This window comes from Lissotriton helveticus, chromosome 1_1 (assembly GCF_964261635.1).
Source record: "Lissotriton helveticus chromosome 1_1, aLisHel1.1, whole genome shotgun sequence".
Classification (NCBI taxonomy): Eukaryota; Metazoa; Chordata; class Amphibia; order Caudata; family Salamandridae; genus Lissotriton; species Lissotriton helveticus.
In genome coordinates, this window is record NC_136057.1 from 306,210,929 (window position 1) to 306,229,173 (window position 18,245).

Below are 18,245 nucleotides of genomic sequence, written 5' to 3' on the forward strand. Positions count from 1 at the left end.
TCAATAGAGAGAGTGGAGCATTATCTATCAAAAGTTTTACAAATACCCATCTGCCCTCTTGATCGGCACAGTGTAAGCGTATCTTGATAGAAAGGGACTTTCAAAAAAGAATAAGGTTACCATTTTGTTTGCCATCACCCGGGGAGAAAAGGACTTCTCCCACCCAACCTCTTTTCAACTTTGCAGATTCATCAGCTGATAAGTGAGATTCCTGCAGACATGCAATATTTGATCCTAGCTTAGCTAAATGAGTCAAAACTCTCTGCCGCTTAACAGGTGAGTGCAAACCTCTGACATTCCAAGATACCATTTTTAAAGGCATATAATAAGACTGTAGTAATGTAAAAAATACCAAAATAGGCAAAATGTTAAACACATGAAAGCATTCTTGTCAATAACCCAACTGTAGATATAATAAAGCATTCAAAAAAAGAAGATGAGAGAGAGAAAAAGTAAGAAGTGAGAAGTATACAATATTTGAAAGTAGAGAATGTGCGAAGAAAGAAAGAATGTGATATGAACAGTGTAAGTGAACAACATAGAAGAGGAGAAAGAGTAGAAAAGAAAAGTAAGGGGAGGATAATAGTACAGAAGCTAAAGAAGATAAATGGGAGGAAAAACGCACATAAAGTTCAAACCATACGAGGGGTTAGGGGGTGGGCGGCCACACGGAACAATGACGCGTCCGAGACCCGCGAGGAGAGATGGGAGAGGAGAATGGTACCAACGAACTGTAGAAAAACATGAGAAAGGGAGGAAGACGAGAGGTTAAGCATAAATTAAAAACAATAGAAAAAAAATAATGCCATGCTGGCATAACCATATTCTGAAATCTAGACAAAAAGTGAAATGAATAGTAATGAGAAAACGTGGAACTATAACAAATTACAAAACCAGCACATGAGAGATCCCATGGGTATATTTGTGGCTAAACCATAAGTAAGGTGAGGCTCATGCAAGGAGTGAAGGTAAAACAGTATCAAAGTTAGCTACTTGGAGTGTGGCGAAGAAGTGGTATCCATTGAATCCGCCTGAAAAGAATAAAGGAAGCTCTTAAGTTTTAGTGGATCCTCGTAAGTAGTAGTTTTGTTATTAATAGTCACTTTGAAGAGGCATTGGCGGAAGAGACCATATCTCGCTCCCATCGATCGTAACTGAGGTCTCATTGCCAGGAACTCCTTGCGGCGATCATCTGTTGATTGAGCGTAATCCTGAGTGAAGAATAACGTACTCCCCGACCAAGTAATTTTATTTAATGCTTTGGCGGCAGAGATAATTTTCAGCAGATCGGTGTATTCAAGAAAATATAGTATCACTTCTTGTGGTTTACTCGTTGAGGAAGCAGATGCTAGGTGCGATAATGAGCCCAATCGATGAGCTCTTTGGATATTTAAGTTGGTACTTTCCGGAAGTTTGAGAAGTTTGGGAAGAAAATTCTTGAAGAAAGCAATTGAATCTGACCCTTCTGTCCCTCCGGCAGACCATAAATACGAAGATTATTTCTTCTATTTCTATTTTCTAAATTTTCTATTTGTTTGTGTAGAGTAGATACCTGAGAGCAGAGGGAGTCGATTTTAGAGGTGAAAGAAGTCAGAGAATCAACATTTTGTTCCAGAGTGGTGACGCGACTTTCTATACAGGACCATTTATTAGAAAGTTCTTGAAGCGTAGAAGTAGTCTCCTGGAGTGTAGAGGTGGTTTTCTCAACAAATAGGCGTAAAGCCCTGATTTCCTCTAGCAATAAGTCCATGGTGACTGAAGAGACCTGTTTAGTCTTTTATTTGACGCTTTAGTACCACTAGAAGCTATGGTAGGTGCTGCTGGTGATGCAGGTTTTGGTGAAGAATTAGTTGGGTCATCCATGTCTAAGCACTGGTATTGTGAACTAGTATGAAGGAGAAACCTGCGAGATGAAGATTTGGGCTGAAGTGACTCTTTAAATGGTTTCCCCATGTAAATACTAAAAAACTGCTAGTGACACTTCTTTCAAGTAAAAAGTTCAGAAAAGGAGCCTCACAATACAATAGAGAAAACAAGCAGGAAAGTGACAAATCCTGCAATAGCGTAAATACATGAATAGGCAAGTAAATATGTAACATACAATCATGAGAAAAGGATAATAAACATGCCTAAAAATGTACTATAAAAACAGTGGTAAGTCACACAAATATATAAGAAAAAACGCATTTGTTGTGCACACCCTGAATAACAATGAAGGCATCTGAAGAAAATAATGCAAGAAACATAGTGGAGAAATACGGAGGAATAAGTTCCAGAAGAGTGAAATCAGCGCGACTGCATACATTCACAATACTGTGGCAATCAAAAGGAAAAGGACACTGGTATCTACTATAACCATTGGTTATATTTGACAACCCTCATAGGCGCTTAGGATTATAACGATGCGGTGTATTTGTTTCTCCGCCCCTTATCTAGCGTCATGGCATAGTCATTGGGTCGTCAAAAGTGTAATATGCCTGCCTCCCCGAGGCTACCTCTGGTAAAAGTAGAAGTGTCCAGAAATATTGTGACACCTACAGAGGAATGATGTCTGAAGCAAACTAAGAGGGTGGGTTAAAAAGCAGTTTCACACCAAAAATAATTTTATTATTAAGAGGTGGATACTGTTAGTAAAATAGATCGGTATATTCGATAATCGAGTTACTAGATTATCATATGTAACTTTATAACAAGGTCGACATGTTTCAGCTCATCTGGGCCCAGCCGGGTCTAAAGAGCTTTCGTCAGGACAAAACAAATAGGGGGTACTCACACAACTTGTATAGTTTTCATATGCGGTATGGAACTCTCATATTGTGTTCCTTCGCATGGAGAGAATTACTCCTCGTCAGGGTGCGAAGAGTCGCTCTAGTGGAGATTCATACCACGTGGAGGAGTCTCTGTGCTCCTGTGCTGACTCTGCCCCTGGTGACGAGGGCGCGGTTTGTCCTGACGAAAGCTCTTTAGACCCGGCTGGGCCCAGATGAGCTGAAACATGTCGACCTTGTTATAAAGTTACATATGATAATCTAGTAACTCGATTATCGAATATACCGATCTATTTTACTAACAGTATCCACCTCTTAATAATACAATTCTTTTTGGTGTGAAACTGCTTTTTAACCTACCCTCTTAGTTTGCTTCAGACATCATTCCTCTGTAGTGTCACAATATTTCTGGACACTTCTACTTTTACCAGAGGTAGCCTCGGGGAGGCAGGCATATTACACTTTTGACGACCCAATGACTATGCTATGACGCTAGATAAGGGGCGGAGAAACAAATACACCGCATCGTTATAATCCTAAGCGCCTATGAGGGTTGTCAAATATAACCAATGGTTATAGTAGATACCAGTGTCCTTTTCCTTTTGATTGCCACAGTATCGTTCCCGGGGAACTGAATTGGACAGAAATTCCTCATCCCTCCTCTCTGATGAATACATTCACAATACAGCACAACAAAACAGTTAATATAGTCATCTATTGTGGCATTTGCGAAGAATTGCGAAGGAACCAGCGTCCCAGCAATGCAGGCAATATCTATTTCTTGGCTATTAAAGTTCAATAAATTATCGCGTAGGATGCCATCTCCGGTAGCAGCATGAGGAAGCAGTAGGTAAAATGACGGCTAAATTCTGAGGAGCTCTATCACGCGTCAAAAGAGTGAGGAAAATGCCACAAATAAACAAGAAAGCAGATCCTGAAGAGAAGATACCTGCAAAGTCCTGAAATGCCTGTGAGATGGTCGAGCAACGGGAGCACCTGAAGGAGAGGAAGGCGCTGTTGGGAAGTCGGACCCTCCGAAGGTTCCTCAAAATGGCGGGCGGGAGGCCAGCAGTGCTGCGTCAATACTAAAACTCATAAGTAGCGACCCGTCCCGAGTCTCAAGTCTTCAAAATAGGTCTCATGGATGTCACGGCTGATTCATGCACCACATCCTCCGGTTTTGGAGTCGGCACACAAGCATTAGGCGCTGCGTTGATCCGTCTCCGCTCCCGTCAGCTCCGGGGAACTACGGAAACGCCGCCATCACCGCCGGGCGCTAGCCACGCCCCCCAAGTGTCAGCTCTTAAATTCTCATCTAAGCAATAAAGCTTGGAAAATGTGTGTACTGATCTCCTCGTGGCTGCTTTGCAAATCTCAGTTAGCGGTACAAGTACATAATATTGCCATACTGCTTTGAAGAATGTTAACCATTCTTTCCTATTATGCAACAAAAAATAAGTTACAAATTAACTACCGGAGAAGTCAAACATTAATGTTCGGTGTAAGGGCAGGTAATAGTGGGGAGGTGGGAATGGGGTGCTTGTGATTCCTGTGTTTGCTGCCCCACGAAGGCTGCAGGTAAGAGCCCCTCTCCCCCTTGCTATGCCACTGTCAATTACCCCATACAAATTCAGAAACCTCGTAAGGAGGGCCTATATCGTTCATGTGGTCTACACTTGTTTCATTTTTCGTGCTCCTTTGAATGCATGCAGAGTTTATGTAGCAAATATTTCACATTGCCTTCCTGAGTTTATGAATTATAATTTGAATACATTAATTATCATTTTTATGACTCCTAAGCAGCAAAGTGTTTGTAAGTCTGTTGCTATGTTCTTTGATTATTTTGAAGAGTTTCTTTTTAGATGATTTTGGGAATAATTATTGTTTACAAAGGTTTATTTTAAATTTACATAAACAACCACTAATACTATTCCTGATGTATTTTTCTTCCTAGTTTCTTGGAGTCAGTGATGTCAATGTTTCGTGTCCATAATTACACATACTTTTTAGTTATAAAAAATTCATTACATTACTAAGGTATTAGGTTATGTACAAGAATGGCTGATCAAAACTCATGCATAAAATGTTTCGCAGGCAAAATATGTTGTGTAGCCAAGTCCCCTTATAATGCTGCTGTGCAAAGCACACGGCTCATACCATAGGCTTGCCACGGCCAAAACACTGCTCTGTTTTAATGATGATGTATTACATACTGAGTGTGTATGGTGCCCTGGCAAGGGATTGTCGTGAGGGGTGGCTAATTGCAGGGGTTGCTTATGTAGTAAAAGACTTCGTTCCCATAGGAGAGCCTCAGAGTTCATTGACAAGCTGTATGACCTTTTGGTAATGCTGCAATAATATGTCAAAGCCTCATTTTCCCAATCTGATATTAAAATTAGAAGTGCAAACTTAAAGCCAGGTTCCTGAAGATGAGAAGTAAAATTTAATAAATGTTACCACTTTCTGCCACTGCTGATATTTAAATGTGACTAGGACTCCACATGTTATTCTTCTAACTTTTTGGTTAGCTGCAGATTCCTCACCTTTTGAATACCCCCAAGACTATATCCTGAATATTTTGTAGATTGCCCTCTGTGCGCCAGTAGGTGGTGCAGCTCCGCTCTGACAACCTTCTGCTCCGGAACGGACATGCAGGGTCTTTATGGGCACCCCTCCAGTGCACTGATGGAGTTCTTCTTTCCACGCCATCAGATTCAGATCCGAAGCAACCTTAATCCAAAATACTTACAATGTGCAAATGAAATGTCACCTCATAGTAAGACAGTTTTAAACCCTGTACGGACTGTCACATTCTCCTCATATTTGCCTGTGGTACAAGAGGTTGAGCCACAACTCTAAGGACTGTACTGACTGTGCGTCGATGAACCAGAAGGCCATACGAGACCATGAGACAAAATTCTGTGGCACCAAGCACCAGAATACTGAGTGACGCTGGTCCATGCCACACCGAGGCAGATGGAGCGGTTCCATAAGACCATGCTCCTACTGTTCAGATCCTTACCAACTCCCTCCGGCATGCCTAGCCTATGGGCCCCAAGGAGCTTAGAGGTTGCAAGGCCCTCAATCTAGGGTACCACCGGTGGGTTAGACCTTGGTGCCAGTTGGGCCCTCCGAATCCACCACTGGGCCTCCTCCAGCGCTCATTCCGACCCACCTTCTTGTGCCACGCTCCAAGTGGGTTCTTGGAGCCTCAACACCGATGCTACCTCCATAGACACCAGAGGACAAGGTGCCCATTGTGCTCTCTGACTCCAAGACTGCACTGCTACAACCACGTCTGAGGTTCTGTCTGGCTTCCAGCAGAGCATCGCCTCCTCCACTTGACTTGCCACCTCCACAAGGAAGGACACATACGTTGTATTCCTTATTTGGTTTGGATTCAGACAGTGATTAAGATGTGGTGATGAGATGGGGCAACATACCACAAGGAAAATTGGTATAATGGCCTTCGTGAAGCCAGTGACCTTGATACGTCCCCTAAGTTGGGACTCACCTCACTGGACGAGAGCTCTTCGAAAGCCATGGTCAGGCGTCGAGCAGCCAAAGTTCTTGCCCTCCTGATTCCCACCTTAGAGGTTGAAACCATTGTCTTAACAGCGGTTCTCCAGCCAAGGCAAACATCTACTGATCTCTTCTTGCCCTTCAATGAAGCCCTTTTGGGGGCTTGCAGCAAATCTTGCTTCGGACCCTTGGTCACTTGCCAGATTATGAGACCACACTGCCCTGCCGCAGGTGAACCTGCATTTTTGTCTCCCCTTACCTGAAAACTTGGTGGTACAGGTGTCTACAAGTAGGATGAACCCAAATATCTGTCCAACTACTCCCCCAGAGAGGCCTTTGGGAAGAGGGTATTTTCTTCCACAAGCTTGGTCCTCAGGTCTGTGAATGACAGCTGCCCCCTTGACTCCTATTCAAACGCTCTTCGGGATTCTGTGGTTCAAGTCAAAGTTGTTCCTCTGACCTATCCAACCCCAAGCCATACTAGGTGGTTGTGATGTGGGCAAGTTTTTTGTTTTGGCTTGGTCTCCACCGATTCTATCGGGTGAGCAATGGGCACCAGTGTTACCATTCGCCATCACTCCTGGCTGGGGTCAACCAGTTTTTCAGGTGATGTCCAATTGTCCCTTATGGACATTTTTTTGTTTATTTTTACGGAGTTTTATATAGCGTGAACTTGACCCGAAGGTATCGGGTATCCGAGCGCTTTACACAAGCACCAGTTACTTTACATGAGGACACATTCATTTTTTGTTAGGCGCGGGGAGATTAAGTTATTTACCCAGAATCACAGGATGTTGCACGTCCTTGCCGAGACTGCAACCCAGTTCCCCAGATTTGAGGTCGACCGCCCTAGCCATTAGGCCAACTCCTCTCCCCATGTCTTTTGATGGCACTTGCCTGTTTACAGACTTTGCTGATTCCTCTCTGGATCAGTTCAAGTAGAGCAGGGCCAGCATACACTGTCTAGGCTTATCAGCCCCATCCCACCACCCCATCAGCCCAACCTTTCCTTTGGTGGCTTTGCAGAGGTACCTCCTACCATCTGCCAATTCAGCCCCAGCAAGGGGCACAGCAGTTTCTTGGCTGTGGCGCTGTCCGTTCCTACGGCCAGGACTAGTGAGCTAATCAGTCCACTGCATTTACCCCCCACACAGTCATACCTGCTAAACCCCTTTAGTGTGCCCTTCGTCTAGCCTTTCACTTGGTTGGAGGCAGGAACCATCGTTCTTGTTGGCTTGGCAAATCATCATGTCAGACTGGTGGGTCCTGCAGGTAGTCCAGAAGGGATACTCCTTACCTTTTGTTGCCACTCTGCTGCACCTTCCACTGTCCCTAGAGTGAATGACAGAGGACTATCTGTTCATCTTACAGCAGGAAGTACAAGCTCTTTTGGCCAAAGCAACTATCTTTAGGATGCAAGAAGTTGTGGTTGTTATTCCCACTATATCTTGATGCCAAAGAAGGACAGAGAGGTCTTTATCCTATTTTAGACCTGCATCCTCCCTCTCAATGACATTCTCCAGAAGTAAAAATTCAACATTTTCACAATGGCCCAGGTTTTGCCGGTCCTCAACACATCCAAAGAATTTCGTGGGTTTGCCTATTGATCTGCACATCTATTGATATACTAAGTCTAGGTGTTAATTTTCAATCGTACTGCTAAAGGGTGCTCATATGATGTTGCAATACCCACCCACCAAGGTATTTTTATCTCTAGAACTACAAAGTCTAGAACAATGGTCAACCACAGTACATCAGAGCACACCCGATCACTATATCTATGATCCAACAAGATAATGAGACAAAAAATGGTGGAGATTCTTCCACAAGATGCGTTCCAATTGTTCTTGTCAAGTGTCCTTTCAATAAAGTTTCAAGCACAATCCTGAATCAGGTCTTTTCCGTTTAACATTTATTTCCAATTTTCCAAACACGCGAGGAACAACAGCAGCCGACGCGTGTTTTCCCCACTGGGCTTTTTCAAGTAGCAAGTAACGTTTGGCCCGTAGTAGAGCAGTGAGAAATAGTTTCCAACTGTGCAATTGTTTTGGAAGCTATCTCCAGAATGTTAGCGATCCTCAGGATCAGGAGGTAGCTTCCGAAACAATAGCACAGTTGGAAACTATTTCTCGCTGCTCTAAAACGGGCCAAACGTTACTTGCTACTGTTTCTGCAACAATCTAACACGGAAGCCTCCCTTCATTAAGCCGGGCCAGCGTTGATTGGCAACAGAAATAAAACAATAAATATTCGATTCAGAGTCTTGAAAAAGCCCAGTGGGCGAAACGCGCGTCGGCTGCTATTGTTCTTCGTGCAATTGGAAATAAATGTTAAACGGAAAAGACCTGATTCAGGATTGTGCTTGAAACTTTATTGAAAGGACACTTGACAAGAACAATTGGAATGCATCTTGTGGAAGAATCTCCACCATTTTTTGTCTCATTATCTTGTTGGATCATAGATATAGTGATCGGGTGTGCTCTGATGTACTGTGGTTTGCCTGTCCTCGACCCTGGAGATGGATGGTGACATTAGACCTCCAGGAGGCCCAAATCCATATACACATCCTGTAGGCCCATTGGCAGCATCTGCGGTTTGTGGTGGGACTAGAGCATTTTCAGTTCAATGTGCTTCCATTTGGTGTCACCAATCCTTTCAGGTGTTCACAAAAGTGATGGTGGTGGTAGCAGCATACCTTTGGAGGTGGGGGTCTGAGTCTTTCTCCTACCTCGAAGACTGGCTGATAAAGGTGGTCTCACCCCAGGCAGTTGTCAACCACCTTCTGACTACGGCAAACCTCCTGTCATCCTTGGAGTTCACTATCAGTGTGCTAAAGTCACACCTGACTCCTTCTCAGACGCTCCCCTTCATCAGAACCATTCTGGACAAGTTGGGTTTTGTGCCTTTCCTTTGGAAAGTAGAGTCAAAGACATTCAGGCTATGATCCCAATCTTTTACCCTCTATCCAGGATTTCAGTGAGGTCAACTATGGGCTACTGGAACTGAAAGCCTCCTGCATCTTTCTGGTGAAGCACAGCAGGTGGCATATGCAGGTTCTACAGTGGGATCTGAAGTCTCAGTGAGCCCAGCATCAAAGGGAACTCTCTCCGACCACGACCAGATCTTGGAGGAGACTGCGAAAGATCTGCAGTGATGGTTACTGGACCATGATTGGGTCAGCAACAGGCTCCTCTCTATAACTTATCCAGTGTTGACAGGATTATTGATGTGGCCCTTCTTGGTTGGGGCAGCCTTTTGAGAGAGGTGGAGATCATAGGCCTGTGGTCTCCTGCGGAGGCCCTGCTCCATATCAACCTCCTGGAGCTGAGGGCTAACCACTTGGCATTGAAAGCCTTCCATCCGTCCATCAAAAAGAGACTAATGCAGATGCATACGGACAACACCACAACTAACAAGCAGGGTGGTGTGGGGTCCTGGACTCTGTACCAAGAAGCACTACGCCTTTAGAAATGTCTATACCATCAAGGGATCTTCCTGGTGGTGAACTACATGACAGGATCTTTGAATGCCAGAGCAGACAACCTGAGACGTTGACTCAGACTGGATCACAAGCAACAGTTACACCCACAGGTGGTGCAAGGTCTCATTAGCAAATTTGGAGACCTTTAGCTTAATCTGTTCACCACTGCTGAGAATGTGCAATATCAGGAGTTCTGCGCATTGGAGTTTTCAAGGGGCCTCTCACTAGGTGACACATTCAGCCCAGAATGGAACTTTGGACTTATGCCTTCCCGCCAATACCACTCCTGCCCCAAGTTCTGAAGAAGATCAGGACTGACCGGTCCCAAGTCATCTTTGTGGCCCTCTGATTGGGCATGAAAAGTATGGCATCTACAACTCCTGGGCTTAAGCATCTATTATTTGATCAGGCCTCGCCTCTGGGAAATCCTGCTCTCACAAAAACAGGGCAAAGTTATGCACCCAGGCTTTTGCACTCTTCACCTTCATGCATGGCGATTGAGCGGCAACACTTTTGACCTTCCTTCAGAGGTGTTTGAGCAGCCCCTGATAAAAACTATACATGCTTTCATTGGGATATATTTGTGGCTGCTCACTCTTCAGACGGTTCAGAAAAGGGGGTGGTGATGAACAGAGTGTCTGAATTAAGCAGACCACTCATACCCAGTCCAAAGATCAGGGCTTGATCCATCACCGTTATTTAGCTCACTGCCCCATCCCAGCTCAGAACCTGGCTATATGCAAATTAGTCTGTCCCTGGCCCAGTGCATCATGGGAACAGGGCAGACCAAACTACCAAGCCAATTCTTCACCAGAAAGGAGACAAGCTTCCGGGGACCGGTTTCTGCCATTTCAGGCGTCGTCGGCCCGGCTTGCTTGAATCCTGATGGAGCAGTGAGCAAGGGACTCATGTCTGAGTATACCCTGCCACACCTATAGTGGCCAAAAACGATTCAGAAAAGGGGGTGGTGATGAACAGAGTGTCTGAATTAAGCAGACCACTCATACCCAGTCCAAAGATCAGGGCTTGATCTTCAGACGGTGCTCCTCATTGCAATTGCCTCGATGCAGCAAGTGAGTGAGCTTCAGGTTGTCTGTTTGAACCCACCGTACAGCACCTTCTTGTCACACAAACTGATTCAGTGGATGCAAACATCCTTCTTGCCAAAAACCATCAACCTGCCTGCGTTCGGTGCTTCACCATACACCTATAAAGAGGAGGTGAAACTCCATTGCTTTGACAAGAGAGTGGTGAGCTTTAACATCAATGGAACCAGCTCCCTGTGGAAGATCAGCTATTTGTGTGATTCACTGGGATGAAAAAATGCAAGGTTTTGCAGTAGAGGACCATCTCTCATTGGATCGTACTCTGCATCAAGATCTGCTGCTCACTGGGCAAAAATCAGCCTCCAGAAAGCCGCTACCACAGCGTTGTCATACTGAGTTCCTGTCCTGGACATCCGCCAGGCGGCTGCATGGACATGGCTCCATACGTTCACGAAGCATGGCTGCCTTGGCAGTCAGGTTCACTGAAAGGGGCTTGTTGACCACTCAGTCCTTCCAAACTTATTGGTTTGGGCCAATTGTCAGACCCACCTCCTAATAGAAACTGCTCTGGTATCTGTTTAAAAGTGAGGATTTTGCAGTTAAAAGTCTCTAACAGAAGAACAAGTTACTTACCTTGAGTAACAGTAGAAACTATCTAACTGCATATTCATCACCAACCCTCTCATCCTCCCTGTTCTGTGAAGTGGGCTTTACCCATTACTAATATTCCAAGTCTAGGAATCTGCACACTGGTCAAAGTCAATTTGTTGTTGAGGTTCTGCGTCTGCGAGCGTGGACAGGCTCCAAATCGACTGACATCAGCATGACGGAATGGCGCCTATATAGGTTCCACAGGTCATTTTCACAGCAGAACGGTGTCCGTGCGGTGCTTTAAGGCGCCTTCTGGCACAGGGGCACTGCTCAAAAGTTTCCGCATCCAGTGTAACACCTGAGGAACACTCAAAAGGTAAGGAATCTGTGGTTTGATAAAGTCTCTATCAGAGGTCTTCAAGATCATAACAACAAACATAAATGCAGGAGTGGATAAAAGTGAAAAAATTACAATTATTTAAAGTAATCAAAGTACTGATCGTAAACATTTTATATCACTTCAATAAGCTAGAGCTATTCAGCATCCTGTTTACCTTATTTATAGTGTGGTCAGGCACCTTTCACAGACAATTGTGCACATTTCAGAGCACTGGTAGGGGTGTTTCATAGGAGTGTGATTGTGTATCCTACATAGTTAGCTGGTTAGGATCTGGCATGTCCACAATGTCTTTAAAGTGTACTTTAGGTTCAGCAATTGTATGTTAGTTTTCTTGTTCGATTCTATCAGTTGCTTTTTGTTTGTAACGTGCTAGCTTGGTTCCTAGGACTGTGTATTGGTGCGACTTTAATTTCATTTTCTTGTGAGTTATCACTATGGTTTGTAGAAATTCCACCCCTCCAAAACACTAAATTAATTTCTTTTTTCTGTACTTAGTGGAGACTATGACTACCAACTAACCCTGCGCACTGATCTCTACACGGACCGACACACACAGTGGTTCTACTTCAGAGTCCAAAACACCCAGACAGGGATCCCCTACCGATTCACAATTGTCAATTTGACAAAGCCCTCTAGCCTTTACAGTGTGGGTATGCGTCCACTGATGTACTCTGAGCTACAGGCAGCGACTCATCAAGTTGGCTGGCACAGAGTTGGGAATGAAATCAAATATTACCGAAATGACCTTGATCAAGACCGGCAGCAGTATTACTCGCTTTCCTGGAAGCTTAAGTTCCAGCATCACCAGGACACTTGCTACTTTGCACACTGCTACCCTTACACCTACTCAAATCTGCAAAGCTATCTTGCCGACATCGCCAGTGACCCTGAACGCTCAAAGTTCTGCAAAATCCGTGTTCTTTGCCAGTCGCTTGCCAGAAACATGGTGTATGTGCTTACCATCACCAATCCCTCAACATCTGATGAAGAAGTCAAGCGCAAAAAGGCTGTGATCCTGACAGCCAGAGTCCACCCAGGAGAGACAAACAGCTCTTGGATGATGAAGGGCTTCTTGGATTACATACTGAGCAGCAAGAAGGATGCCTGCTTGCTTCGAGACAACTTCATCTTCAAAGTAGTACCAATGCTTAATCCTGATGGTGTAATAGTGGGCAACTATCGCTGCTCCCTTTCTGGCCGGGACCTGAATCGTAACTACAGAACTATCTTGAAGGACTCCTTCCCCTCTGTCTGGTACACACGCAACATGATAAAACGGTAAGTCATGATTATCCAGGAATACTCTTGTCTGTATGTGAGTAGCAAACAAGGAGTACATTCAGGAATAGTGACACTAAAACATGATACAAATCACACTGATCAGCCACCTTTTGTGTTTTAAAAATATGCAAGTCTTTCACAGAACAAGGTAGACTGAGATGTACACAACCCTATTTCACAGCACATCTACTGTTTCCCAACTGATCCATTGTACTGTAACAATGAACAGTCATTGTAGCACACTTCTGCCTCTAACTCCTGCAGGCAATGCAAGTCACATTCGTTGCTACTTATTAGTTTATTGTGTGTGTACTTCAGTCTTTCGCTGAGCAGTGATTGCTGCTACAAAAGTGAAAGAACTTGATTAGCCAGTCAAAATAAGTACAATCTCTTTTGCTGTACAGGTTTCAGTGTTGGATTGAAAATGTATTTTCACATGTATGTATGTGGTAGTAATATAGCATGTACATAGCCGAAAGGCAGAAGAGCACTTTACTTAGTCAAAGACATAACATTCATGTCATTGGAGTGGTAGCTGCAGTGCTCTATTTAAGCCCATAGGTTCCACCAGAACTCATTTTTGGGGACTGGCACTTATTTTCAGATGTTGACTGTGAGCAAGAGAGTTAAAAACACACAAATGGGAAAGAAGGAGAAAGAGAAATATGGAAAAACCAGCACAAACGCAGCAGTGTTTGATAGTAGATTAAAGAGGCCTGAGGTAAATGTAAGACAATTCAGCCTTCGTATTCTGCGCGCTTAGCTCTGCCAGAGCAGAGCTTTGAGCTCCGGCACTAATTCTCTTACAAATTAAGCACTGGGTAGCTGGTTTCTAACAGCAAAAGTGGATTGTTGCTGCATCATGATGTAATGATTTAGTGTTCTTTAAAGAGGTGTGGCTTCAGTTCTTTTCTAAATTGAAGTAGGGTTGTGGTACAACATACAGGGATGTTGTTCTAGATCCTCGATGCATAGATGTTTAAGACCCGTTTGCCTTTTTTTTGCACTTCTCCAGTCTGATGGTATCTTAGCTGCGTTAGTGTCAAGAGCCACTGGGAATGTTGAGCTTGTCAGACAATTCTGCATGGATGCCGGTCGTGACTTAGAGGATGGTGTGTGCTGGAATAGGGAGCCAGTGAAGTTCCATCAGGGTGGGGGGTGATATAATATTCCTTCAGGTCCTTGAAGAGGCATGCTATAGCATGCCCTTCGGTACAGCCAGTGCAAAGTGTCGGAAGCTGTGGAGAAGGGCATTGTCTTCATCCAGAAGCGAGAGTGCGTGGGCTTGGACAGCTGGTACCAGCCTGTTTAGTTTTTGGTGATGAGTTCCTTGAGAGAGAGAGATTGGTGTCCGCGGTGAATCCAAGTGACTTGGCAACGATTGAAATTCGAGGTTCAAAGCCATCCAGTTTCGCATGCATTGATACAAGCTCGACTAGTTGCTTACTGTTCTTGTAGAATAACTGAAATTCTATTTTGTTCGGGTTCAGCTTTCAGTAGATGTTGGGTATCTAGGTGTGGATGAAGTTCAAGCAGTGTTGTATGAAGTTGAAGACACTGTCAAATATAGTTGTGTATCATCTTATTGGTGAATTTTGATTTCTTTGAGTAGTGTCCCAAGGGGTTCCATTTTATGATTGTTGCATATAGTCTTATATATTTACCCGGAAGATAGTCTGGGGTGCAGAGTATTTAGTGTCAAAAAAGTGAGGCCTTTCTTTAAATGCAGACTCAGTTCTGTTTAAAAGGTTTTACGCAAATCAAACTTTATGCTAGACAAATTATGCTCCAACTTAGCTTTGTTTGGTTTCACTAACCAAGGGTGTGCTGCTTCTTTCATTTGCTCCCTCTGTGCAGCATGTTTACTGGTTCTATGTAACCTAAGGTATTACAGATGATGTGATGAAACAGATACGCTGCATAGTAATCAAAGAATTACCTTGTGATATTATTGTACTATAGAAATCAGGTCACTGAAAGCAAGGTGTAAACTAGTGCAATTTGTTTAAAATTGATTTGTTATAATGAGTAACACAAGATAACACTGGAACATTCCCCATTTATTTATTGCTTAAATTAGTTAGAAAATGTTTACCTCCACAGTAAGGGTAACTACCATATGATACCCCAAAAGGTCCCTCAGATGATTTTGGCTCACTTTCCTGAAGTGATGGAAGAGGCCTGAACATCAAACAAGGCCGCCTTACAAGGGTTTTGACATAACCCCTTGCCATATAATTATCATACATACATCTGGAAGGTTATAGTAAGTGGAGGTGACAATGTAATCGTGACATGTTGCAGAATGCCCTGTCTTAACCCAAAGAGGTCTTCATGTCATGACATCTAATTGTCAAAGGTGCCACAATAGCCAAAGAATGTACAAAGCCCAAAACATCAGGTCATGCTATGCTGTGATGTCAATGGGAGTCTAGGATGTCAGCAAGCCAGTACCTCAGAACAGACCACACAATTGAGCCAAGCCGTAACATCAAATTAAACACAATTTTGATTTTTCATCTAGAGACTGTCCATCATCATGAAGCAGTTTATTGTACAGGTAGAATTACAAGTTGTCAAAAGCCATGTTCTTAGGCGGCTCCTAAATCATAGCGGTTTTCTATGAAGGGTATCCATTTTACCTTCTTAGAACATTAGAGGTCTTGTTAGTGGCAAGGGGAACCAAATAGGATGTTTAATCTCCTAGTTGTGTAGTTCCCCTACCGTAAAATGAGCTCTCAAAACTAATTATGTTGTGTGAAGTAGTTTTTCTAAATAGATGGCCGCACTGGCATTTAATTCTCGTCCTCTTAGAATATTAATATTGAGACCTCCTTTTTTCTAGAGTGCATCACATCGGCAGGCACGTTTGTCAGATTTTTGGGCCATCTTGATACTACCTTTAACCTTTCTACTGCAGAAACTAAAGGATAAACATTGTTACTCCCGGCATATTTTTGGTTGAAGCTGTGTTATTGAGTCAATATATATTATGGTGTAATAAAGAAGAGGAACCGAGTAGCTCATTTAAGGAGGATGCAGTAATAAAAAACCCTGACTGCGCTTTCTTGGTATCTCTTCATACCACTGATAGAGATCGCAGGTCACCCGGCCAATAATTTTTCTTTCACCATACACGTACCAGGCCCATATTTTTCCAATTTATCACCTTACATTAATCGGGTGACCTAACAATTCTACTACCAGTAACCCTGGTTCCTTCCTATTTATTTTTAGTGTACCTGACTTACCAATCCACCGTTACAGGTACCTAAGATCCACAATGGATCAGGGAGCTAGCTGTAAAAGAAAGGCAGGCAAAATACAAAACCCAACTTATTTCTATTTCGCATTAAATGATCACAGACAACTGGGAAGTTTTAAAAGTTTATCTAGAAATCAGATTCGGAAATAATCAAGTTTACAGTTAAAAGGCAATCAATAAACAAGATAACAAAAAGAACATAACCATAGAGGAACAGTGTCAGGGCAACCATTTATGAGTCTATAAGAAAGTTATAACCATGCGATCTACTAAATGGATTTTAGAAACTTGAATCACGAACTAGACTTTACGGTTGGGAAAAACACTGCAAGGTATGGACCGGAAATCCTATACATCTATAGGAGGGGAAAAATGGAACACGCTATAGTTCTAGTATCTTTACGCAAAATCAGGTTTCAGGAGAAATTTATATACCACAGTTACGTTTCATAAACAGTATGGAGAGAATGTGTTCTAAAAAGGTAGGGGAACATAGGAACATGCTAAGGAAAGTATACTTTATAATAGGTGGCGGAAAGCATGGAAAATTAACATATGCAAAGAAATGTCTTTATTAAAGCAAAGACAGGAAAATAGAAGGTGCAGTGAAGAGTTTTTTTCCGCACTATATTTACCTAGAAAGGTGTGCAGACCAACCCTGGCCACGGATCAGTCAAGGACAGGACATACCCCAAGGAAGGACAGTCATCTATGGGACAGCAGGTGCAGATTGGACACCCCAGGACAGGACAGGAAAACCAGATTAGGATCAGGACAGGACCACCAGGACACGACCAGCACCCGCAGTTTGGAAGCAACGCCTGCGCTCCACCCTCTCTGCAGCTATCAGTCAGAACCCCGATTGGGTTAGCGAACTCCCCAGCAAAGTGCTCTGCCAGCACTTAAGGTTTAGTAAAACCTTAGAGTCTATGGTCAAATTCGGACAGAGTGCTCCGCAGCGCTCTGTATTCAGTCACCTATTGAGTGCGTTGGGTCAGTGACAGGTCAGCTATTCAGACAAGTCGGACAATTTCTCTAGCTGAACCTAGGCTAGATATACTGTTTTCGGGTCAGTGTACCACCCCCAAATGTTGCAAAGTGTCAGAATCCCCAATTTCGATTGGTCCCCATGTAGGATAGGTCAACACACCAATCAGAACAACTTTCTACAAGCCTAGATTTACATACTCAGGGACCGCCTAGTGAATTTGGGGTACTCATGAGACAAATCTTTGGAATACAATGGAATATTAACAAATGTTTCAATTTGGGTTCAGACAACTCCGTCCTGCTGGGTCGCAGGTCATTTTCTCAGGAGCATCTTGACTGTGTCTGCCAGCTGGCTGAGTTCCACTGCTCAAGGCTGACTTCTCCCTGGCTGCGCGACATGCGCAGAAGGGACCTTCAAGATGGTTCTCGTCTCATTTAGACCCCCACATTATCGCGGTACATGAAAAGTAAGCGAAAAAAAATTAAAACATAGAAATAAATGATTTCACAATATACCATGAGTAGTTACTTTATACTTCTTACTATAAAAATATACTATGCCATTATGAATTAGTGCAACAGACAATAACACGAGAGCATCGGCGCAAGCTTCACCATGTGAGTATTCAGACAGCCATATTAGAGGCAACTACGCATGCGCACATTTTCCCACCAGAACTGCAACTACGTCACGTCACGTGAGTGTGACTAACGCATGCACAGTATAAAATTCCCAAGCGGCGGCCATTTTATGGACAAGAGTTAATCGTTTTAGTAAAACACATAAGCAAGCGTCTCTAAGATACACGTACATCCAAAATAAAGGGAAATTAGTAAGACATACACATTGGATTACGGAGTTATAAATGATTCGAAGTTCTTGACTCAAGCAAGTCGCGAA

General features: G+C 43.5%; 1 protein-coding gene across 7 annotated transcripts in view; it reads left to right on the forward strand.

Annotated features, from left to right (window-relative positions):
• AGBL3 (AGBL carboxypeptidase 3) overlaps positions 1-18,245 on the forward strand; it is an 873,099-nt gene that overhangs the window by 460,683 nt on the left and 394,171 nt on the right. For all 7 annotated transcript variants that reach the window (XM_078669865.1, XM_078670168.1, XM_078670098.1 and 4 more), the window contains exon 7: positions 12,304-13,086. In XM_078669865.1, the coding sequence (XP_078525991.1) occupies positions 12,304-13,086 (783 nt within the window). The remainder of the gene's footprint in view (positions 1-12,303; positions 13,087-18,245) is intronic.